Raw genomic sequence first — 25917 nt, forward strand, 5'->3', positions numbered from 1 at the left:
GATAGTTTTGGTGATTACTACTTTGTAATACAGTTTGAGATCTGTTATTGTTAGGGCATTTCCTTGTTTTTGAGCCAATTCTGATCAGAGTGAGATTCAAGTGCTGCCCACCCACCACCATTTTCCCCTCCACTGTAAAAATTCTTCCTTGTACAACTCTTTTATGTAAGATAATTTTTCCTATTCTTCTTCTCCCCTCTTCTCCCAGTGCATCTCTCTTTCTCACCTATTTTTTTTTAGATCATCCTAACATAATTGAGTTATACCAATGCCCTCTGCCTATGTAGATGACTTCTAACTGCCCTTATGATGATAGACTCAGGAGTTACATGTATCATCTTCCTATATAGAAACGTAAACAGTTTAACTTTATTGAGTTCCTTATTATTTCTCTTTCATGTTTACCTTTTTATGCTTCTCTTGAGTCTTGTGATTGAATGTCAGATTTCCCACTTAGCTCTGGTCTTTTCATTAGCAATGCTTAAAATGCTTTATTTCATTAAATATCATTTTTTTTCCCTGAAGAATTGCACTCAGTTTTACTGGGTAAATGATTATTGGTTGTAATCCTAGCTCCTTTGCCTTCCAGAATATCATATTCTAAGCCCTACATTCCTTTAAGATGGTAGCTGCCAAATTTTGTGTGAGCTTGATTGTGGCTCTATGGTGTTTTTATGGTTTCTTTCTGGCTGCTTGAGGTATTTCCTTCTTGAGCTGGGAGCTCTGCATTTTGGCTGTAATATTCCTGGGAGTTTTCATCTTGGGATCTCTTTCAGATTGTGATTGTTGGATTCTTTCAATTTCTATTTTACCCTCAGGTTCTAGAATATCAGGGCAATATTCTGTTAATAATATCTTGAAATATGATGTCTAGGTTCTTTGTTTGATCATGGCTTTCAGATAGTTCAGTAATTCTTGAATTATCTTTCCTTGATCTGTTTTCCAGGTCACTTGTTTTTCTGATGAGATACTTTATGTTTTCTTGTATTTTCAATACTTTAGACTTTGTTTTATTGTTTCTTGATGTTGTATGGAGGAGTCTTTAGCTTCCACTGCCCACTTCTAATTTTTAAGGAGTTGTTGTCTTCCTTATTTTAAGGAGTTACTTTGTACTTTTTCCATTTCGCTAATTCTTTTTTTTTTTAAGGAGTTATTTTCATCAGTGAAGTTTTGTACCTCTTCCATTTGGCCAATTCTGGTTTTTAAGGTGTTATTTTCTGCAGCATTTGTTTGTGCCTCTTTTACCAAGCTGTTGTCATTTCATAATTTTCTTGCATCACTCTCATCTCTTTCCCTAGTTTTTCCTCTGCTACTCTTACTTAATTTTGAAAACCATTTTTTAAGCTCTTCTAGAAATTCTTATTGGGCTGCTGTCTAATTTGCATTTTTTTCTTTGAGACGTTGTAGCTGTTTTGACATCATTGTCTTCTGAGTTTGTGTCTTACTCTATCTTGTCACTATAGTAGATTTTTATTGTCAGGTTCTTTTGTTTGTTTCCTCACCTTTTCTAGCCTAGTTCTTGACTTTGAACTTTATGTTAAAGTTGGGCTTTCTTCATAGAGTGGGGTATGGGGGAACTGTTCCAAGCTTTAAACTTTTTTGCACTGCTGTTTTCAGAGCTAGTTCTAGGGGTTTGGAAGTTTTCAGTGCTTCCAAGGTGGTCTAATCCAGAGAGAAACTTGGTCACTGTTCTCCTGGTCTGTGCTCTTTTCCTTACCAAGGAAGGATCCCTCTTCCTTAGGGATTACAATTAATACTTTTTCTCAGTGCCTCTGCTCCCATGGGATCGGAAGTAATTCTATTCCTCAGGGTTCTTGCTCCAGTGGGATAGCAAGTGCTGTTTTCTTTCCTGGAACTGTGACCCAGAAATGGATATGGGCCATCTAGCTGCCAAACTTCACCATGTCCCATGTCCAGTGCCAGCATAGGAATCCCCTGTAATCTTTTTCTGACAATTGCCCTATCCCCTTACCACCTCTGGCTTGAGAGCTTCTGAAGCTGCTGCTGCTTCTATCACTAGTCACTGGTGGTGTATCCATGTAGGCTGCCCTCTCCTCCCCTGCCATTAATCCATGTCATAGACCTTTCCTTCTGACCTTCTAAGTTGTCTTGGGCTAGAAGAATGTCTCACTTTGATCTTTTGTTGGCTCTGCTGTTTCAGAATGAGATTTGAAGCATTATTTTCAAGAATGTTGGGAGAGCTTGGCTTTAGTGCTTTCTCTATTCTGCCATATTAGCTCTGCCCAAACACTGTATCTTAATACTACTTATTCTTGGGTTTGATGGACAAAAAAAAAAAAGTGAGATAACAAATATTTATCAAGTGCCTACAATTTTAGGTACTGTGGATACTTTTAGTTGATTGAATGTATTTTACTTTTCTCTCCTCTTTACTTACCTGTTCTCCATGGCATCATGGGTTGCAGAAGATACTTCATTTTTATCATTATTTGCTCTTGGGAAGAACCCAACATTTTTACCTTACGTAATTTTGTTGAATGATTGACTCTTCAGATTTCTGGGGAAAAAAGATCAAATTTCTTAAAAGTGGAATGCCAATTGAAACTAATTTACTTACTATGTAAATTAAAAGAACCTGTCCCACCCCTTCCTATGTTTATGATAGATGCCATATATGTAAGAACAACATCTTGTGATCTCACAAGACCTCATTGATGTTTTTAAAAAATATTCTTATATAGGTGCCCAAGAAATGTTGTGTACTTAACGCTATATTGTAAGAGAAATTATGATAATAAGATTTCATATATTCTGTAGTTTGGGGCTTTTTTTTTTTCTTTTTAAAAAATTGATGCTCTTTTAAAAAAAATGCTGTCAGTTTCTAGTGCCTGTCACCTCACTCTCTGCTCAGAGTAGGATCCTTTCTTGTAACAAAGGAGCCAAACAGATGAGCATATTGACCCTATCTGATAGTCTGTGTATTATTCGGAACTTATAGTTCGTCTCATAGCAGAGTCATGATTGACCATCAATCAGAGCTCTGATGTTTTTGATTGTTGTTTTCCTTTATATTCTTTTCTGGGTCTTCAGTTACTATGACTGAAACTCTTGAAAAAACAGTTGCCGGGCTACATTAAGGTGGGCTTTGCTTCCTGAGTTTATGGATATGGGGGAGGGCCTAGGCTAGAAACAAGACTGGGGGTCTAGGGGAACTCTCATTCCTAGGTGTCTTGTCATTGGCAGTTAGTGCTATTAGAAATGAGAAAGATTGGCTCCTTTCCACAGAGATTCCTCCCTTCAGTATTGGCTAATAGGGCCTGATTTAGAAACAAGTCCAAAGGTTAGGGAAGGGGGTAAGCTGCCCTTATTCCTAGGGATCTTTGGCAAAAGGTCCTCAGTTGTCTCTTTTGAGTGAGAGATGGTGGTGGTGATTTGACTTGCCTTCTGTTTCTTCCTTCAGGGCATCTTGCAGCTTCAGCTAAGTTGACCTCCCTGTTTAGGAGGCAGTGATAGTTGGTTGGGATGGCTGGTCTCTCCTACATAAGAGTTGTTGCCCTGGATGATGACTTCAGGGACTTGGCTAGAAGCAGGATGGATGGTCTGGGGGAAGCTGTCACATCCAGGGCTCTTGGGCTTACTTGCCCATATGCTTTTGGTGTTGGTGTTGGGGAGGAAGGTGGGCCCATTCTCAACAGGGACTACTCCTATCATTGATGGATGTGGGCCTCAGGCTGGAAGCATTGCCAGTGGAACCCAAGGTTTTTGGGTTCAGGGTCCTGGGCTGTTGCCAGTAGGCTGTGACAGTAGTGATCTGACTTGCCTAATACGTGCCACCTACTGTCTCTCCCTCATGGTGTCTTGTTCTACATGGTACTCCCATTTTTTTCCGTCAAGTTCTCCTGATGTGCCTTTTATATTTAGGCCATATGTACATTTGGAACTTATTATAGTGTAAGATGTCAATCCAAACCTAATTTTTTGATAGATTGCATTCCAGAAAACTGGAAAGGTTACTGAGCAGAAACTAGGCATAGACCAGCATCTTACACCCTATACCAAAATGAAGTCTGAATGAATACACGATTTAGATATAAAGGCTGATACTATAAGCATATTAGGAGAACAAGGAATAGTTTACCTAGTCAAATGGGTAATTCTTATCCTCAGTTTGTAGTTTGTGTTTTGGGGGTTTAATCAAACGCTAGGCTTTTATGTTCAATTGCTTTTGACTCGTGTTTATGTGTCTGACTGATCATTTTTTTAAAACTAATATTGAATAGTTTTGATGGCTTCTACTTTGAAATATAGTTTGAAGTCTAGAAGTGGTAGCTCCCCACAGGGGGACCCCCCCTTTCCTACTTTTTTTTTATAATCTCTTTTGACATTATTGATCTCTGGTCCTACAGGTGTATTTGTTACCATTTTTGTTTTATTCTATAAAATAATCCCTTGGTCATTTGTTTTCTGACACTAAATCTGTAAATTGATTTGGGTAATATCATCTTTATTATAATAGTGTGGCCTAAACATGATCAAAGAATACTATTTATTTACTTTAAGTATGCCTTCATTTTTCTTAGGGTTCTTTGCAGTGGTGGTTATGTATGATTTGAGTATGACTTGGTTAACTCTCAGATACTTTGTGTATTTTATAGTTATTTTGAATGGAATTTCTTTTTTTACTTTTTTTTGTTGTCAATGCAAGAAAGGCTAGCAATTTTTGTGAATTCATTCATAACTTGCAACTTTATTGAAGCTATTATTAATTTTTAAAAATTGACTCTCCAGGTTGCTCTAAACCATCATTTGCAGATATAGATAACTTTGCTTTCTCAATTTTTATGCTTATTTTTTCCATTTTTAAATTAGTTCATTTATTTTTAGTTTTCAACATTCACTTCCATAAATTTTAAATTTTTTCCACCTCACTCCCCTTTTCCCTCCCTAAGACAGCATGCAATCTGATATAGGCTCTACATATATATTCTTATTAAACATATTTTCACATTAACCATGTTGTATAGAAGAATTAGAATGAATGGGAGGAACCATAAGAAAGAGGAAACAAAGCAAAACAAAAAAGAGAGCAAATAGTATGCTTTGATCTGCATTCAGACTCCATATTTCTTTCTCTGGGTGTGGATGGAATTTTCTATCATGTGTCTTTTGGAATTGTTTTAGGTCCTTGAATTGCTGAGAAGAGCTAAGTCTATCAAAGTGAGTCATTGCACACTGGCTGTTACTGTGTACAGTGTTCTCCTGGTTCTGCTCACTTCACTCAGCATCAGTTCATATAAGTCTTTCCAGGTTTTTTGGAAGTCTGCCTGTTCATCATTTCTTATAGCATAGTAGTATTCCATCACATTCATATACCACAACTTGTTCAGCCATTCCCCAATTGATGGGCATCCCCTCAATTTCCAGTTCTTGGCAACCACAAAAAGAGCTGTTATAAATATTATACACCCCTAGAAGTGGTGTTGCGGGGTCAAAGGATATGCACATTTTTATAGCCCTTTGGGCAGAGTTCTTTCATTTCTTAATGACTTGTATTCTTATAAATTTGATTCAGTTCTTTATATATTTTAGAAATGAGGCCTTTATCAGAGACACTGGTAAAAATTCTTTCCCAATTTTCTCCTTCCCTCCTAATCTTGGTTGCATTGGCTTTGTTTGTGCAAAAACTTTCCAATTTAATGTAATCAGAATTATCCGTTTTGCATTTCATAATGTTCTTTATCTCTTATTTGGTCTTAAATTCCTCCATGCTCCATAAATCTGACAGGTAAACTATTCCTTGTTCTCCTAATTTGCTTATAGTATCAGCCTTTATATCTAAATTGTGTATCCATTTGGATTTTATTTTGGTATACAGTATAAGATGTTGGTCTACGCCCAGTTTCTGCCATACTATTTTCCACTTTTCCCAGAAATTTTTGTCAGATAGTGATTTCTTATCCAAGAAGCTGGGGTCTTTGGGTTTATCTTTTTCTTGTCTTATTGTTAAAGCTAGCATTTCTGGAACTATATCAAATAATTGTGGTGACAATTTAAATTCTTTATTCTTTATTATATTGGAAAGGCTTCTGTTATTTCTCTGTTACAGATAGATACTATAGGCCATATTATGAAAAAAAATATTTCTACGTTTTTTATTTTTTTTTTGAGTACTGTACTTTATTGTTTTACAATCTTCTAAACAGTTTTGCTTGTATTATCTTACATAATTCTCACAACAACCCATTGAAGTAGGCAAACTAAGTTATACTATTGTAAATTTATTGATGAGAAAGTTGAGACTCAAATGATTTGACCAATCACACAGCTGACAAGGGTCAGAGCCATGATCTAGCTCAGATAGGCTGATTGCTAATCTATGATCCTACACCAGACTTCCTGGAGTTCACTGACAGTTTTGCATAGATTTACAGAGGAGAAACTTATTTGTATTTTGAGACTTTACGGAAAATTTTAAATTTGGTATAATATTTTCATTGTACCTGTTGGGTCTAACCATTCACTTAAAAATAGAACATTTGAATTCTGACCCATTTCTTGAAAAGTCTAGTGCAGGGTTAGGGAGCCTGTAACCTTGAGGCCGCACATGGCTGTCTAGGTCCTTGGGTGTGGCCTTTTGACTGAGTCTAAGTACAGAACAAATCCTTTTATTAAGGGGGTTTGTTCTGTGAAGTTTGGATTCAGTCAAAGGGCTGCACTTGAGTACCTAGAAGACCACATGTGGCCTCAAGGCTGCAGGTTCCCTATCCCTGGTCCAGAGGCTAAGGGGCAGAGAAGTAGTGATTAACTACTACATTCAATAAATGGTATCTTCCTTCTTTATTCTAACTCAGTCCTATTCAGTATCAGTAGATTTCTGTAGATGAGTATCAATGACAGATAAGCTATCTTGGCATAATAGGAACTGAACTTGGAATTAATAGTTTAGCCATCTGATTGACAGGCAGAAAGTAGAATTCTCTGTTGATGAGAACAGGAATGGAAATATTGGGGAGATAGTGATTCCCAGAGAAGAAGAAAACAATGGTTTCTTCTTTGTTGTTAATGATCAAGAATTGCATAGGATGAGAAAGTACATATACTTTATATATCAGCCAAGTAGTCATACTTTATATATCAGCCAAGTAGTCCTACTTTCTGTGCCCAGTACTGGACATTCCGTCTCCTTCCATGCTATTGTCTAGGCTGTCCCCATGTCTGGAATTTTCTCTTGTCTAACCTTTGTCTCTTGGAATCCTAAGCTTTGTAGAACTCTGAGCTAAGGTTCCATCTGCTTCAAAGAGGCCTTTTCTTATTCCCACTGTTTCCATCCTTCTCTGATGTTACTTTGGGTTTACTTTGTGTAGTAAATCTGCAAAGATTTTCATAACATTTTTCTCAAGGGTACTTGAACTCACACTTGAACTCTCATCACAGCCCCAGATCTGTTTATAGAAGAGGTAGGAATATCACTGAAGAGAAAAAAGAGTTGGGAAAAGCATCTTGGTTGATGAAGCATACATAGAGGAGATGTATTTGTATTGAAGGAAATGTCATTGTAAGGGTGCTGAGGGATTGTTTTTTAGGGGAGGGGAGGAAATATGCCAAAGGCATAGAAAACAGTTTGTACAATATTAATTCTAAGAAAAATCAACCATGAGAACATCAACTACTAAATTGCATGCTGGGGCAGCTAGGTAGTGTAGTGAATAGAGCACCAGCCCTGAAGTCAGGAGGACCTGAATTCAAACCTGGCTTCAGATACTTGACACTTACTAGCTGTGTGACCCTGGGTAAGACACTTAACCCCGATTGTCTCACAAATATATGTGTATGTATATATGTATTAATATATACGTACACACATATACACATATACGTACTTTCCCATTTATATAATTTTTTTATGTGGATGACATATATTCATGGATTAAGAACATCCTCCGTGAGGGTATTAGAAGGAAAAAGGCAGTGTTTTGGAAGTGATAATTCCATAGTGGACCACATCTTTACCATTCAAATTGCTGAAGAATATAGAAAATGTAAGATCCCCCTGTACTTTCTGTTGATGATAAAATAGCATTTGATTTAGTAGAACAAAATGCACCTTCAAGACTTTGTTCCAAAAACGTATCTTCCATTTATACTTTAAAAACATTTAAGATTCCTTGAAAGATATAGCAACCCTGTGACCATAAACACTAGACAAAGCATATAATGTGGAGGTGTGTAATTGCTATGATAGAAATCTAGTGTTGAGTTTTTGTCGTACTTGGTGAGGTCTTCCATCTCTGCAGCTGACCTGATGCTAGTTCCATTACACCATTGCAGAGCCTCCTGGAAGAAATCTATAACCATTCAAAAGAGTTTAGCCTGACTTTCCACAAAGGAAAGACTGAGTGAATGAAGAATGCCTGTTGCCTAAATTCTAAAATACAGTTGGATGGACAAGCTTTTATTATTATATTATAGAGCTATATTATTATTATAATATTATTATTGTATTATAGAGCTTGTTAGTTAGTGTATACACACATACATATCTGGAACAGACAATATGAATGGACAGTAAGTTGAGTTCACAATTAGATAGGAAGAAAGCAGTCTTAATTGCCTTCAGGAAATTGCAAAGCTCTTATAATGAACCAATTTTTTTTTTCCCCTATATAAACAAAGGACCGCATTTTTTTTTTCCCTATATAAACAAAGGACCGCATTTTTTTTTCTTTTTTTATTTTAGACTCAAACACCAGAACTCATGTACAGAATAGAGAAAAGAAGAAGATATATATCATAAACTTAAGTACAAAGTAAGAAAAGAAAAAAAAAAGCATGTCATGTGCACAGCAGAACATGAGAGGATTCAAAATATATGGTAATAAATTATCATTTCAAGAAAGCCTGTATCATAAGTACTACACATTATGTTGAGAGCTGTCCATCCATTTTTTGGCTTCCTTGAAAGTTTTCTTTTGTTCTCTGCTGTGCAATTTTTACTTTGTTCTTTTTTCTCCTTCCCCCTTCTCCCTACTGCCAAAGGATATAATCAAGTGCAGATATATTTATATATAGATATATACATGCACATATACCTATGTAGATACATACATATACACACACATACATATGTACATATATAGACATACTTTCCCAGGACCACATTTTTAAAACCAGTATTTTGCTAATATCATTATTTAGGGGTAAGACATGGAAAATAGCAATCTCCAAACAATTGAAAGTGAGCATTACACAGAGGGCAGTGGAGAAGTGTGTGGTGGCTATAAGCAGGCTGCAACATATGAAGAACTTTGAAGAACAGTAGTGAAGGAAAATGTGTAATGGAAAATTCTAGTACATTTCTGCTGTTGATTATTTCCAATTCATACTGTAAACTCCTTGAGAACAAGAACTGTCTCTTACTGGAACTAGAACTATCTTTTGTTTGTATCCCTAGCACTTAGTACAGTACCTGGCACATAGTAGGTGCTTAATGTTTATTGACTGACTGAAAAAGATGATGGCCTGGTCATGTGTTAAGGGCAAGGATTAACCCATTAGTGGACAGCCCAACTGCCCTATTGATATCCTTTTGATCTTAGGAGAAATCAAGGCAGCCTCTACTGCATTGAATGTATCACTTGGGGAGAACTTAAGAGAAAACCTGTACATATTTATTTATTTATCTATATATGCCTGTTGTTTTCTCCCATGAGGGAAAGAAATATTTGATTTTTTTTCTTTGTATTCCCAGTGCCATAGTAAACATTTGTTGAATTGAAAGGCATTACAAAGGTGTATGTGTTGGTTTGGAGTGGGCACATACAGCAATTAAATCACATGTCTACCAAAGTACAGTATTTTAAAATAAGTGTCTTGAGAGATGGAGACATCATGGCAAAGTGGTAAGAAGCAGTTCAGTGAGTTTTCTCTTCAAAAATTTCTCCAAACATCTAGAAAATGTGTTAAGACTGAATCCTGATCGGGGAATCTTAAAAAAATCACTGTGAATCTTTTGTCCAGCCCAGCTCAGCATAGAGACATAAGAGAAATTTTAGGGGTCCTGGGGACAGGTCCAGCTAGTGCCCAGGGAAAGGCTGTGCACCTGAGCAAGAGAAGGTCTGAAATCCATAGTGTAACTTCACTAAACCCATACCAAGGCACTTGAGTGGGGACAAATATGAATTGGCAGCTTTGTTGCCCACTTTCCAGTTCTGGGTCACAGATTCATGATGGATTGAAAAGGAGACTCTTGCAGGGGAGTGGTATTCCTGAGTAAAATGGCCTGGAGCTGTGTATGGAAAAAGGAAGAAGTTTAGAAGCTAGTAATTGCAGTGGTATGGCTCAGACCCCAGGCACAAGGCAATCTCACTTCTAGCATCTACCTGGCTTTCAGAAGAGTAAATAAGGCAGGAATCCCTGAAGGGGGAGCCTAAAATTATGCCACACTCCACCAACAGAGCTTTTCAGCTTCCTGATAGGGGCATGCAGTTTACTTTTGCTCAGACCAAAACCCGGAATGGGAACTTAAAGATCTCAGAACTGGGGAGGTCAGGGGGCAGGGGTCAGTGCAGAAATTAGACTTTGCTCTCGATCTAAATACTTTGGGAGCACTGAAATCTTGCAGGTCTCCAGCTCCAAGAAAGCAGCAAAAGGACCAACCCAATCTTTCTCTTCAGGAGTGTGGTAGAGACTATCGCTAACGTCAGATCTGAAGTGAGGAAGTAAACTGGAAGAATAGGCAAATAAACAAAGAGAACCCCACCATAATAATTTGTTGAGGTGACAGGGATGCTCAAGACATGAACACTGAGAATGACTCAAAAATATTTTCAAGCAGTACCTCAAAGAGAACCAAAGGTCAGGTACAAACAACTAGAATTCCTGGAATAAATGATAGAAGAATTAAAAAAAAAAACAACTAAAAGCAGTTTTATAAATGTAATGAGAGCTATGGAAGAAAGAATTGCTGATAGAATTAATTTGGCACCACATGTATAAAACCTTGTCCAAGCAACAAACTCCTTGAAAATGTGAATGGACTAAGTAGAAGCCAAGGACTCCATGAGGCAATAAAAATATTAAAACAAAGTCAAAAGGCTGAAAAAATAAAATAAAATGTCAAGTATTTCATAGCAAAAACAACTGACCTGCGAAACAGATGAAGGAAAAAAATTAAAGAACCATTGGACTATTTGAATGCCAAAACATTTAAAAAAGCCTAGACGTTATATTTCAAAAAATCATAAAAGAAAATTGCTTAGATTTCCTAGAACCAGAGGGCAAAGTCTAAATAGAAAGCATCCATTAGTTACCTCCTGAAAGAAACCTCCAAATAAAAGCTGTCAGGAATATCATAGACATAATTCAGAGTTTCCAGATCAAAGAAAAAAATACTGCAAGCAGCCACAAAGAAAGAATTCAAGTAGCAAAGAGCCACAGTGAGGCTCACACATGATTTAATATCTATTGCTATAAATGAGTGGAGAACTTGGAAGACAATATTCCAGAAGGCCAAGCATCTGGTTTTATAGCCTAGAATAACTTATCCAGCAAAATTGAGTATAATGCTACAGGAATAAAATAGACTTTTAATTAAATAGAAGATTCCCAAACTTTCCTGACTAAAAAAAAGACCAGAGCTGTGGAGAAATTTTGAAGTTCATCATAGGGGTAAAGACAAACATGAAAAGGTAAACATGAAAAACATGAATGAAAAAATGACAAAAGGACTAAACAAGGATTAACTGCTTGGATTCAAATATGTGGAGATGATACATGTGTCCCCTCTGAACCTTTATCATCATCAGGGTTCATAGAGGAAGTACAATTAGCCAAAGCTTGGGGTGGCTCTGTTGTTCTTGATCTTAAGAAAAGAATGGAAAGAGAGGGAAAGAGGAGTCCACTGAGGAGGAAGGGAAAGGAAGTTTAGGGAAAATTGTCTCATGTAACAAAGGTGCTCAACATCTATACAAACAAGAAGGAGGGGTGGGTGACTGACACTTGAATCTTACTCTCATCTGAACTAGTCAAAAGAAGGAAGAATACCCATACACGGGTGCAGAAATACATTTCATTCAATGAGGATATAGTAGAGAAAAGGGAAAAAGAAAAAGAGAAGGTGAATTAGAGGAAAGGTTTAAGATTAAGGGAAAGATTAGTTCTAAGCAACACAAACTCTAAGTATATAAAAGAATATTTATAGCTCTTTTTGAGGTGGCAAAGGATGGGAATCTGAAGGAGGTAACCACAAATTGGGAAATGAGTGAACAAGTTTGGTATATAAGAAGACTAATGATGAAACATGCTACCCATCTCCTGATATTGAGGATTCAGAGTGCAGAATGAGAAAAAAAATTGTTTTTAGACATAACCAGTGTAGAAATTTGTTTTGTTTGACTGTATGTGTTTGTAATGAGTTTTATTTTTCTTGTGCTCTTGATAGGGGTGGGGTTTGAGGTGGGAGGGAAAGGATAAACTAAAACAAAATATTTTTTAAAAAAACCCCTAAAATGAGTGTCTTAATACAATTCTAATAATCCTTTTATTTTGAAAGGCAGATTCTTAAAAATTGCCTTTAACTTAGGCTGTAGGTACAAGCTCTAATTTAAATATAGGTTATTTTCCACCTCTCTTTTTCTTCTGCTTATAATGTGTGAAATGCTGGACTGGTCCATTGAGCTCAATTAATTTCTAAGTATATTCTTTGTTACCTTTAATGAAACAGACTTGTAGCACAATTGATAACTTGTGAATTCTTTCCCACCCTTTCTATCTTCTAGATCAGTCTAAAGGAATGGATTTTACAGAGGCTTACTCAGATACATGTTCTGCTGTTGGCCTTGCTGCCAGGGAAGGAAATGTAAAAACCCTAAGGAAACTGCTCAAGAAAGGATGTAGTGTTGACGTTGCTGACAACAGAGGATGGATGCCAATTCATGAAGCAGCTTATCACAATTCTGTAGAATGTTTACGGTTGCTAATTCGTTCAGGTAAAGTCAAGTTGAGGTATGGGTAATTTGACTCACTAAGTTGTTACCTGATTTTATAGTTCACTGTCACCTATTGTCAAGAGTATTTTCTTTTTCTTCTATACAAAAAATCACTGAAGGGTTATTTGAAGATTGGTGAGATCCCCTGATTTTCACGCATAAGTAATATTGTGCTGGAGAAAAAGATTCATAAAGTGACATGCACAGATATACCTAACTTACCTTTATTGTCTTAACCAAGTAAAATGCCCAAAAGGAGTCAGATATTTTATTTTATGTTTTAAATAGTCACGTGTTTTACTTATCTCTACCTTTCTAAAACAAGAAGGGCAGTGTCCTATTTGAAACAGGAGGTCTGATTGTGTTTGATATATATATACTATAACCTTTATCTCTTTTCAATTTTCCTTATTTTGGGCAATCTGGTCAATTACTTTGATATTACTGTATTACTACATGTTCTTTTGTTTGGCCCACAAGCTAATAAAATAATTAGACAAATATCCATTATCAATGGAAAGACTAATTGAGTAAGTTAGAAGGCAATAACTTAACTTGGCAATGTGGCAGTTAATCACAACTAAGTTCCTACCAGTTCTATGGAATTCCTTTGTTTTACTTTCCTGTCTTAGGGAGTTGAAATTTATCAGTTTAATCTTTTGCTTCCATGGAGAGGGAAATATTTTTTGGTACTACACTATATAGTCAGTTTTGTTTTTACCAGTTAAGACACATTCTTCTTTTCTTCAAACACTAAGAATTATTCATTAAAAAAATCCAAAACATTTTTGTATGCACAGCAGAACACAAAAAGGATTCTGTATGAAATTATGAATGTTATTTCATAGTGAATATTTCTAAAAAAAAGGATATAATAAATTCTAAATGTTACTTTCAAAACTGACCTGCTTGTCTGTGCTTCCATCTGAACTTCTTTATGTTCTCTTATGTACATTAAAATATTTTTGATGGCTTTTTTTTGGATATCCCTATTGCTAATCCTCTCTCTTGACCTCTTTGGTCAATTAAAAACTGAGAGAAAGAAGAAAAAAAAGCACCTTGTAAACAATAACCAGAGTCAAACAAAACTAACGTACATGGTGACAGTGTCCAGAAATTTATTTCTATGCACCTTGTGTCCATTATCTTTCCATTAGGAGGTAACATGTTTCATTACAAATAGTCTGGAGACATAGTTGGTCATTTCATTCATCAGGTTTCTTAAGTTATTCAAAATTATTTTTCTTTACAGCGTTGCTGTGCCTGTACAAATTGCTCTTCTGCATCGGTTCGTATTATCTGGGATTCTCTGAAATTGTTTGTTTTGTCATTTCTTACAGTGCAACATTTCATTATACTTATATCACAGTTTATTCAGCTGTTCTCCAAATATGTAAGAAGCAATGTAAGGCACCCTCTTAGATTCAGTTCTTTTTTTTTTTTCTCTCCATTTTAATTCCCATTCAGAATCAAGAAATTTTGTTTTATTGGGGACTATTCCCTTTTTGATATTATCTGACCTCTGTCTCTCTGTCTCTTCTCTACGCCTGGTAATTTCCCTGCTGAGTTTGATGTATTTCTACACTAAACTGTTTGTTTGTGTGTGTGTGTATGTTATTCTTTACCCATCCATGCCAGGTATAAGAAATAGCCAAGTTCTTCTTTTCTTCCTCCTTTCTACACTAGTGTATTCCTCTTACCCTTCCTTCTATTTTCACTCTTTAAACCCTCCGAATGGAATAAATATACCCCTAGGACCTTTATTTTTCATATTTAACTCCTTCAGTACTCTCTGAAGACATTAAAGTTCTAAGGGGACACTTGTTTCTTCTCTGTTAGAATATTAGAATAAATCATCCCAGAGCTCCTTCCAGTCGCTCAAATAAATGACCTTATTGGTTTCCTCTGTACTCTTGTGTTTGTATTTTATAATTTCTACTAAGCTCTGATCTTTACTTTAGAATTGCTTGAAGGGCCTCCTTTCTTTTAAAAGGCGTGCTCCCCCCACCCCCAATATTATTCTTGCTTGTAAGCCTGTGTCTTCTGCCTTTTGGAATATTGTGTTATGAGGTCTCTTCTTGTGTGTTATAGAAGTTGCCAGGTCTTATGTTATCCTGACTATGGCTTCTTGGTACTTGAACTCCTTTTTGTATATTTGCAACTTTTTTTTTCCTTTGACATGAATCTCTGGGTTTTGGCTGTAATATTCTGGGACTTTTCCTTTTAAGGTTTCTTTAAGGAGGTTATAAGTGGTTTCTATCTTCACTTTGCTCTCTGGTTCTTATATATCTGGACAGTTTTTATTTGTGACTTCTTGAAATATAATGTTCAGGTTTTTCTTTTATTCATAGTTTTCAGGGAGTTCAGTGATTATTAAATCTTTTCTCTTTATCTTTTTTTTTTGGTCAGTTGTTTATAATATCAGCTATCTTACATTTTTTTTCTACTTTTACCACCTTTTGAATTTATCCTAATATTCCTCACTCCTTCATGTGGTCATTGATTTCTATTTGGGTTTTTCTGGTTTTCAGGGAATCTATTTCTTAAGAGTAAGTTTACTGTTTTCTCTTCTAAGCTATTTTCTTTTAATTTCTTTCATCTAGAACTTTTATTTCTTTTGAAAAAAAATCTTTTTTTTTTTTTTTTAGGTATTCATACAGTCCTTGTGTAAAATTCATTTTTTTTTTCCCTTTGAAAAAAAAACCTTTTTTTTCCTTCTGCTTTACAGCTGTTAAGGAGTTAGATCTGCACTAATTTTTGGCACACTGACAGGCCTGGAGTCAGGAAGACTCCTCTTCCTGAGTTCAAATCTGACCTTAGATGCATACTAGCTGTGTGACCTTGGGCAAGTCACTTAATCCTATTTCTGGTTTCATCTGTAAAATGAACCGAAGAAGGAAATGGCCATCTCTTCTGTATCTTTGCCAAGAAAATTCCAAAAGAGGTCATGAAGAGTGGAACATGGCTGAAAATGACTAAACAACTTTCTATATTAATGGGTGTTTCCTTTGTTTTACTCACCTCTCTAGCTTTAGTTCCTTAATTGAGGCATTGTGCCAGGGCCTCTGCCTCCTGAAGTTCTTTTGGGTAGTGTGATTGGCCCTACTTGGTCTTACCCTGGGCCCCTTGTGATCTTTGAGATCTGGATCTTCAGGGTCCTGCCTGGTGTCTCAGGAACTAGGGTTAGGGAATTTAGAGCTTCTGGCCATGGGGTGTTCTGATTTGAGCGCTGCCATGCCATACTGATCATTGTTGCTTCCCTGGTCTCCCAAGGCCTCCATCCTGGGGTTTTCTGACTCCCCTGGTTTATTCTTAGGGAAACTCTCCAATCCTGTTTCTTTGGGACCCAGAACCCTGGTCAGCTGGGAAATTGGGCATGCCTGTGTTTACACTAGTTTAGCCTGTGGCACACTTTTCTATTGCCCAAGGGTTTCCTGTTGACTTTTTGTGTAATTCTGCGGTGAAAGAAGTCACTTAGTCTACTCTCTCATTTGATTTCTTGATCATTATTTGGTCTGGGGCAAATTTCAGGTTTTTGCTGGATAAAGTAGTCATGTGGTGGTTGGGAAGTCTGTCTACAGTCAGGCAGCTCCCTTGGCTGGAAGTCACCCATTCTTTTATCTTAAAAATATTAAATAAGCTTACTCTTTATATTCCATATTTTGTCCCAAACATGCGTTGTACCTTCTAGCCTGAATGCTTTTGTTTATACTATTCCCTATGATTGTTAAGCCCTGCTTCCTTCTCTTTGTTGGATTTAGTATTTCTATTTTTAAAAAGTTATTTTAAAAAGTTTTGTAATGCATTTTTAAAAAAGTTTTTATTTATTTAGTTTTCAGCATTGATTTTCACAAGAGTTTGAATTACAAATTTCCTCCCCATTTCTACCCTCTCCCCACTCTAAGGTGGCGTATATTCTGGTTGCCCTATTCCCCAGTCAGCCCTCCCTTCTGTCACCCCACTCCCCTCCCATCCCCTTTTCCCTTCCTTTCTTGTAGGGCAAGATAAATTTCTACACCCCATTGCCTGTGTATCTTATTTTCTAGTTGCATGCAAAAACTTTTTTTTTTTTGGTTTTTGAACATTTGTTTTTAAAACTTTGAGCTCCAAATTCTCTCCCCTCTTCCCTTCCCACCCACCCTCCCTAAGAAGTCAAGCAATTCAACATGGGTCACATGCGTATCATTATGTGTAACCCTTCCACAATACTCATGTTGTGAGAGACTAACTATATTTTGCTCCTTCCTAACCTATCCCCCTTTATTGAATTTTCTCTCTTGGCCCTGTCCCCTTTCAAAAGTGTTTGTTTTTGATTACCTCCACCCCCATCTGCTTTCCCTTCTATCATCCCCCCTTTTTTTATCTTCTTCCTCCTTTTTTCCTTTGGGGTAAGATACCCAAATGAGTATTTATGGTATTCCCTCCTCAAGTCAAATTTGATGAGAGCAAGATTCACTCCATTCCCCCTCACCTGCCTTCTCTTCTCTTCCTACAGAACTGCTTTTTCTTGCCACTTTTATGCGAGATAATTTATCCCATTCTATCTCTCCCTATCTCCCTCTCTCAATATATTCCTCTCTCTTCCCTTAATTTGATTTTATTTCTTTTAGATATCTTCCCTTCATCTTCAACTCACCCTGTGCCCGCTCTCTCTCTCTCTCTCTGTCTATATATATATATACACACATACATATATACATACATACACACTCACATATACATATATATGCATAAAGATATATACACACACATGTATATGTGTGTGTGTGTGTGTGTGTGTGTGTGTGTATATATATATATATATATGTATGTATATGTATATATATATATATATATGCGTATTCCCTTCAGCTACCCTAATACTGAGGTCTCATGAATCATACACATCATCTTTCCATGTAGGAATGTAAACAACACAGTTCAACTTTAGTAAGTCCCTTGCAATTTCTTTTTCTTGATTACCTTTTCATGCTTCTCTTGATTCTTGTGTTTGAAAGTCAAATTTTCTATTCAGCTCTGGTCTTTTCACAGAGAAAGCTTGAAAGTCCTCTATTTTATTAAAAGTCCATATTTTGCCTTGGAGCATGATACTCAGTTTTGCTGGGTAGGTGGTTCTTGGTTTTAATCCTAGCTCCATTGACCTCCAGAATATTGTATTCCAAGCCCTTCGATCTCTTAATGTAGAAGCTGCTAGATCTTGTGTTATTCTGATTGTGTTTCCACAATACTCAAATTGTTTCTTTCTGGCTGCTTGCAGTATTTTCTCCTTGATCTGGGAACTCTGGAATTTGGCGACAATATTCCTAGGAGATTTCTTTTTGGGATCTATTTGAGGAGGTGATCGGTGGATTCTTTCAATTTCTATTTTGCCCTGTGGCTCTAGAATATCAGGGCAGTTCTCCTTGATAATTTCTTGAAAGATGATATCTAGGCTCTTTTTTTGATCATGGCTTTCAGGTAGTCCAATAATTTTAAAATTCTCTCTCCTGGATCTATTTTCCAGGTCAGTGGTTTTTCCAATGAGATATTTGACATTGTCTTCCATTTTTTCATTCCTTTGGTTCTGTTTTATAATATCTTGATTTCTCATCAAGTCACTAGCTTCCACTTGCTCCAATCTAATTTTTAAGGTAGTATTTTCTTCAGTGGTTTTTTGGATCTCCTTTTCCATTTGGCTAATTCTGCCTTTCAAGGCATTCTTCTCCTCATTGGCTTTTTGGAGCTCTTTTGCCATTTGAGTTAGTCTATTTTTTAAGGTGTTGTTTTCTTCAGTATATTTTTCAGTATTTTTTTGGGGTCTCCTTTAGCAAGTCATTGACTTGTTTTTCATGGTTTTCTCACATCCTTCTCATTTCTCTTCCCAATTTTTCCTCTACTTCTCTAACTTGCTTTTCCAAATCCTTTTTGAGCTCTTCCATGGCCTGAGACCAGTTCATGTTTTTCTTGGAGGTTTTTGTTGTAGGCTTTTTGACTTAGTTGAATTCTTCTGGCTGTATGTTTTGGTCTTCTTTGTCACCAAAGAAAGATTCCAGAGTCTGAGACTGAATCTGGGTGCGTTTTCGCTGCCTGGCCATATTCCCAGCCAACTAACTTGACCCTTGAGTTTTTCAGCAGGGTATGACTGCTTGTAGAGTTAAGAGTACTGTGTTCCAAGCCTGGGGGGATGCGCCAGCTCTGCCACACCAGCACTCCTCCCTCCCCAAGAACCCCCAACCCGGACTGGACTTAGATCTTCAGCAGGCTCTTCAGTCGTGCTCTGATCCGCTGCTTAATTCCTCCCACCAGGTAGGTCTGGTGCCTGAAGCAACTGCAGCTGTAGTTCTGTAGCTGCCCCACCTTCTCTGCCCCCAGGGCGGTGGCCGAACCAGGAACTCCTTTTAAAACTCTGTCCCCAGCAGCTTTTCCCACTAACCTTCTCTGTTGTCTTTGGTGTTTGTGGGTTGAGAAGTCTGGTAACTGCTGCAGCTCACTGATTCAGGGCTCTAGGGCCCGCTCTGCCCGGCTCCTGGTGTGGTTGGTCCACACTGCCCACTCTGGGCTCTGCTCCGCTCCGCTCCCAGCTCCGTGCGGGATAGACCTCACCCAGAGACCATCTAGGCTGTCCTGGGCTGGAGCCCTGCTTCCCTCTGCTATTTCGTGGGTTTTGCATTTCTAGAATTGGCTCAGAGCCATTTTTGATAGGTTTTTGGAGGGGCTCGGTGGGGAGCTCATGCTAAGTCCCTGCTTTCCAGCTGCCATCTTGGCTCCACCCCCTGTAATGCATTTTTTATACTAGTCACTTCCCCCCATTCACTTTTTTAAAAAAACCCCAAAACATATTAGCAGCTGTACCATCTGATACAATGACTGTAATCAACAAATAATGTAATATTTTAGACTTGTAATTTACCTCAAGAGAAGAAGGGTTTACAGATATAGTTCATGTCATTTTTCACATATATGTATATGTATACACATATGTATATATGTATTTTATATGTGTGCATATATATATGTTTTCTTTTAAAATTTTTTTGTACTGAACTTAAATACTAAGTAAAATGAGTTTCTCTATACAGTGTGAATAGGAGAGGTTTGTAAATGAAATTACAAATGTCTGTTATATAGAGCTTGCTTTTCTTTTTGAGTGTGTAATAAATTCATCATATGACTTTCAAAGCTGTCCTGCTTTTTTGTGATTCCTTCTGGCCTTCCTTTTGTTCTCTTCTCACTTTTAGGGGGACAGGAGGAATCATTATCTTTGTTCCCTTGCTCAATCTACCTTCTTTTTCCTTTGGAAAACAAAGGAAAAAAATTTTGGAACAAATATTCAAAGTCAAGCAAAACAAATTCCTAGGTTGTACATGCTTAAAAATGTATCTTATTCTGCATCTTGAGTCTTTCACCTCTATTAGGAGATAGCATACTTCATCATTGATGTTTTGGAATTACAGTTGGTCATTTTATTGATTGGGGTTCTTTCGTCTTTCAAACTTATTTTTATTTGCACTACTGTTACCATATAAATTATTCCATTGGTTCTGCCCATGTCACTCTTATCAGTGCATTCAAATCTTCCTAGGTGTATCTGAAATCATCTCATTCATAGTTTCTTAAGGCACAATAATATTCCATTAATATTCCATTCATACAGTGTAATTTTTAAAGCCATTCCTCAGTACATTTATCTGAGATTTATATGACTGCAGTCAAGACAGATTTTTAAGGATAAGGCAAGAAGCTGTTAGGGTTAATGGAAAACTGGGAGACTACATCCCAAATGGGAGTTTGCTAATGCACCATACACATAATTTTCTTGGCATTATTGCTGATTGTACAGGTCCTGAGTAAGGTGTCCATTTCATACAGCAAAGCTTCTTTAAGTTGTAGTATTGTGTCTAATGTCAAACAGATTTTTATAGGAATACTAAAAATAGTTCCTTGAACAAAGGTTCTCACATTTACGTTTTGTCACTTGTGGCTGATGTTATAATTGCCTTTTAGGCTTTAATTAGCCATTTAAACGTTCAATTTCTGCACTGTCCTACCTGAAAGTGAACTTTCTCTTAGAATTTCTATAGGCCCTAGAAAGATTCAAAGTACTCTATCATATTCGGCAGTCAGTGTGTTGTCTCATACCTGTTTCTGTATAGGTCATATTCCCCATGTTAGATTTCAAGTTCCTTGAAGAAAGAAATGATTATTTTTCATCTTTGTACCCCCAGCATTTAATAGCAGACTTCTTGCATATAGTGGCCTAATAAATGCTGCTAGGTGGCACAGTGGATAGAGTATGGGACCCAGAACCAAAAAGACCTGAGTTCAAATTTGGCCTCAGACACTTACTAGGTGTATGACCTTGGGCAAATCACTTAACCTCTGTTTGTGTCAGTTCCATCAACTGGAAAGTGGCAATAATAGAATCTACCTCCCAGGGATTTTGTGAGTATCAAATGAGACAATGTTTGCAAAGCACTTAGCACAGTTCCTGGTACATAGTAAGTATTTAATAAATGCTTATTTCCTTTCATTCCTCTAGTCATCTGGCTCTTCGGCCTGCACAAATAGAGGACCTGGAAACCTGAGCTCGTTAGAATAATTTTAGTTCACTGTCTGTAACAACAATGTGGCTAGCAGCTGCTGTAGGAGTGTAAGACCCAACAAGACCAGCAACAAGAGCTGCCAGCACAGGTTCTTCGATCTGCTTTTCTAAGGAAAGCAACTTTAAGGGGTTAACAATCTCACTTTCATCAAACATATATATATCATTCACTTAGTGCAGGGGGAAAAGCCAGCACCCTGACCTTAAGAGCAAATAAAAATAGAAATTACAAACAGAGACAATATGAACAGAGCAAACAACACAAACCAGTATATCCATAGCAATACATAGTTTACCAGGGAAGCATCAACGTCTGGGTTTCTTCAAAGCCGGGGAGCTCCAGCGGCTACCCAGAGTCTCCACACCAACACTCTTCCAGTGAACAAGAACCCCAAATGCCAACCTCTGAATTTATATACCCTGTTCAGGGTCAAAGGGCGTCACAAACACGTGACTCAAACCCATGTAAACTAGGCTTTCCCTTGAGGTAAGCAGGTCATCAGAGACTCCTGATTTAATCAAAGAAACAAAGGCCAGACTGATCAAGGGCACTTGATTAAATAAGTGCTCCAAAAGAGAAAATAGTAAAAACGTCCAACCTTAATTACTGGTACCCATCTTTTCAGTTTTGTGTTAGATCTCAATTCTGTCTTGAGATTTGTGTAGGTTTCTGATAGGGTGGTGGGTCCTGGACCTGCAAAAGTCATGAGACCGTGTCTAAGACAATGCCATGCCCCCTAATGCCCCCACACACCTCAGTGAGAAAATTCTGTCTTTGTTACAGGCACAGAGTTGACCCTGTAATTCCTCAGATAAAAGCTATCAGTGCCCAAAGACTTTTCCCCAGGGTGCCTGCTCAAGGTCCATGCCTTTAGCAACTAAACAAAAAACTCTTTTTTCTCCATGTCTGGTATCAACAAAGTTTTCTCTGCAGACTTCCTGAATTTTTCTATCCACGGATCACTGATGCCTGCTCCCAAATACACTTAGACTCCTTGCATTACCTAATTATTATCCTGAACATTCCTTTCCCTGCCCTTTTTCTATATAGGTTTTAGATTTATACCCATTAAGTTGCAAGTTCCTCAAAGGAATTTTGCTGGCTACTGTTGGCATTACAATAAACCTTGCCACTTGACTTAAGAGAAAGCTTGAGTGTGTGATTTCATTCCAGGCAACTCTGCCTTGGCATTCCTGGGGTCCCAGTACCCCAAACCTCTTCATTTCCACCTATTTCAATTAAAGAATGTCATTTTTGGATTTTTCTGAATCAATTAGAAACTTGACTTTTCTGTATTTTTATTTGTTTGTTTAGCTGGTAGTTAAAATACCTTCTCATATATTATGGAAGTCTGATATAGTGGGGCTTAGAGATTTCATGAAAGGTGAGGCAATTATCACATAATTTTAGAGGACAGAAATAGTTGCAGGGAATTGGGGTACAAGATGGAATTCAGCTGCAGTCACCTTGGGTGCACAAGCACTTTTCTATTTCCATAGCTAAAATGTATTTAGCTTAACATTAACCACTTAAAATTCATTTAGAGACTATATATTGCCTTAGAAATGTTTTTATTTGGCAAATACTATCGCCTAACATAGTATGTTTAAATCATAATACTACAGGGTTATATTGACAAAAATTGTGAAAAGATTGGATGGGTTTTTAAAAAATTTGTTAATCACAAAATTTAATTTTTTGAAAACTGACCTCTGATTTCATTAGTGTTGGAAACTCTAGGTGAGGATTCTCCCTCTACCAATTTGAATCTGGACCTGCCCTGCGCCTTCTACTTTTAGAGTTGGCCAGGCAAGTGACAGCTCTCTATACATTAGATCTCTTTCTCTTAACTACAGTTGTCCTAGGTTAGCTTATTTTATTTAAAAATGTTTATTGGTGCTTTTGATTTTTAACACCACAATCTCTTCTCAGTACTCTCTATCCCCGGGATCTTCCCTTGTAACATAGAAAAAAGTTAATTTGTTATTTGCTACATTCTTTAGTCTATCTTAGCAGGTATTTTAAGTATAATTTTACTCTATTTAAGAAAAAGGGCTTTCATTTTTATACCATAGCCATTTACCCTTAATTCTCATTCATTTTCTTCAAAGTCATGTATGAAACAAAGGAAAAAATACTTTTAAGCCAGACCAGCAGACACAGTGATCCCATTTGACAGTCTGTGATACATTCCACATCTGTAGTCTCTCATTCTTGCTGCAGAGGGAAGGCAGGTTTGTTTTATCATCAGTTATCTGGGACTGAGATTGGTGTTTACTTTTTTTTTTTTTGGAAGCAGTCAGGCTTAAGTGACTTGCCCAGTATCACACAGCTAGTAAGTGTCTGAGGATAGATTTGAACTCAGGTTCTCCTGACTCCATGGCTGGTGTTCTATGCACTGTGCCATCTAGCTGCCCTAGTATTTACTACTGAAAGTGTCATTTTCATATGTATTATTGTAGTCATTGTGTTGAGGGTGAGACGAAGTCCAGGAACCCCAAGGCTTGAGTTCCCAGACAGGGTGGTTGAGGGGGAATACCCCTCAAGGACCCAAATGTTGGAGAGGGTTGGGGTCATCTGGAATGAATTCGTGGACTCAAGCATTCTTTAAGTCAAGGTGCAAAGGTTCATTACACTTTTCAGCAGACAAGAGTTCTTAGGGAACCTGCAATCTTGGAGGGGTGCAGGTAAAATTTATATAGGATATTCGATGGTAAAACAGGTGCCAAATATGTTAATTAGGTATTTCAGGGTGGGATTAGGCAGAGGTTAAGGGGTAGTGAGTTCTTAAAGGAACATGCACTTTTTGTATCTACTGCACAGACATTTTACCCAGAGTTCACTGGGAAATAGCCCAAGGCGGGCTACGTGGAGGTGTGGTTTTAGGCCTGAAACATGACCAAGTCTACTAATGGTCAGGGCTGACTGGGAAATACCCAGGCTTCTTCCATCAGTGTCTTGTTAGACAAGATAAATGTAAGGGAGTATACATATGTCTAGGTCTAGCATGCGTATGATAGGTCAGTGAGTAGTAAATATCTCTGTGACCCAGTACGTGGCCAGTTCAGCACGTACACAGCCAATAAATTCTATAGGTGCAGCTGGCCACTGTGTCAGAAAAAGAGATAAGTGTCTTGCTAGGGCATGGCTGTCCTGTTTTGCTAGAGAGAAACTGCTAGGGACAATGTTTTGAGGCTAGGGAGAGTTGTGATTTTGGAACTGGATGTGATTTTGTAACTGGGGTCCAAATACAGGCACCCAGCACCCCATCAATTGTAGATGCTGTTTTCCTAGTTTTGCTTGCTTTGCTCTATTTCTGTCCATACAAATCTTCCCCATGTATTTTTGAATTCTTTATTTTCTTTATTAAAAATAGATTTTTATTTATATCTGTTCTTTTTATATCACCTACATTTCTCTCTCTATCCTTTTCCTTCCTCTCTTAGAGAGCCATTCCTTATAACCAAGACTTTATTAAAAAATAAAAAGAAGAGAAAAAATTCAATCAACATTTCAGAAAAATATGACAGTATTTTTAATGTTCTACAGCACACTCATGAAATCCTTATTTTATCATTTCTTAAGGCATAATAATATCCTATTACATTCATATTCCACAATTTGTTCAGCTCTTTTCCAGTTGATGGTCATCTACTTTGTTTCCAGTTTTGTCTTTTTAAAAAAAAAATGAGTTTCTAAAAAACCTTTTGGAATTTTGATAAATGTGGCTTTAATACTTTTTTGTCCCCCTGAGGAGTTACTGGATACTTTGTTCCTCATAGTAGTTGAGAATGCATTTTCCCACCCATTTCTTTCTACCATCATCAAAAATGACTATTCTGGAATTATGTAATTTCCTCTATAAATTCCATTATACAGATTCTTCTTACTGTTTCATGTAGAGAAAATACAGGCCTGAAATTTGATGTTCTTTGAAATTTATTGTCTCAAGAAGCTTAAAAATTCTCAGAACCATAGACTGTCACAGCTGGAGGAGACCTTAGAGTTCATCTAGCCCAACCACCCTATTTTAGTATATAAGAAAATGGAGGTCCAAAGGATGAAGTGATTTGCCCAAACTCACATGTTTTCAGTGAGGATTTGAATTCAAATTTGTTATAGTCTTGGAGAATGCTGCTCTTTCTACTACACTTGACTGATATTTTTATCTTTCTCTCCTTCCTGTTTTTTCTGAACCAAACTTTTTGTCCCCTACTTTAATTACTCCTTCACATCTCCTCAATTTTCTTTGTACTATATTGATTTGCACTCATTAGTTTTTAGTTTTTAGAGTGTTAAATCTTTTTTTAAATGTATGTCACGGGAAGCTCCTCAGCTATGTATCTCCTATTTCTTTTGAATCACTTCATAATACCTAATATAGTGCT

At 37.1% G+C, this 25917-nt stretch overlaps 1 protein-coding gene across 6 annotated transcripts in view; it reads left to right on the forward strand.

Moving 5' to 3' along the window:
* The window catches only part of ASB3 (ankyrin repeat and SOCS box containing 3), a 138038-nt gene that overhangs the window by 21248 nt on the left and 90873 nt on the right, over positions 1-25917 (forward strand). For 3 of the 6 annotated variants that reach the window (XM_036750705.1, XM_036750709.1, XM_036750706.1), the window contains 2 exons: positions 12738-12947; positions 14200-14235. In XM_036750705.1, the coding sequence (XP_036606600.1) occupies positions 12738-12947; positions 14200-14235 (246 nt within the window). Of the gene's footprint in view, positions 1-12737; positions 12964-14199; positions 14236-25917 lie in introns of those variants that run through there. The other 3 variants (XM_036750708.1, XM_036750707.1, XM_036750710.1) reach the window with 2 other exon arrangements.

This window comes from Trichosurus vulpecula, chromosome 3 (genome assembly GCF_011100635.1).
Source record: "Trichosurus vulpecula isolate mTriVul1 chromosome 3, mTriVul1.pri, whole genome shotgun sequence".
Taxonomy (NCBI): domain Eukaryota; kingdom Metazoa; phylum Chordata; class Mammalia; order Diprotodontia; family Phalangeridae; genus Trichosurus; species Trichosurus vulpecula.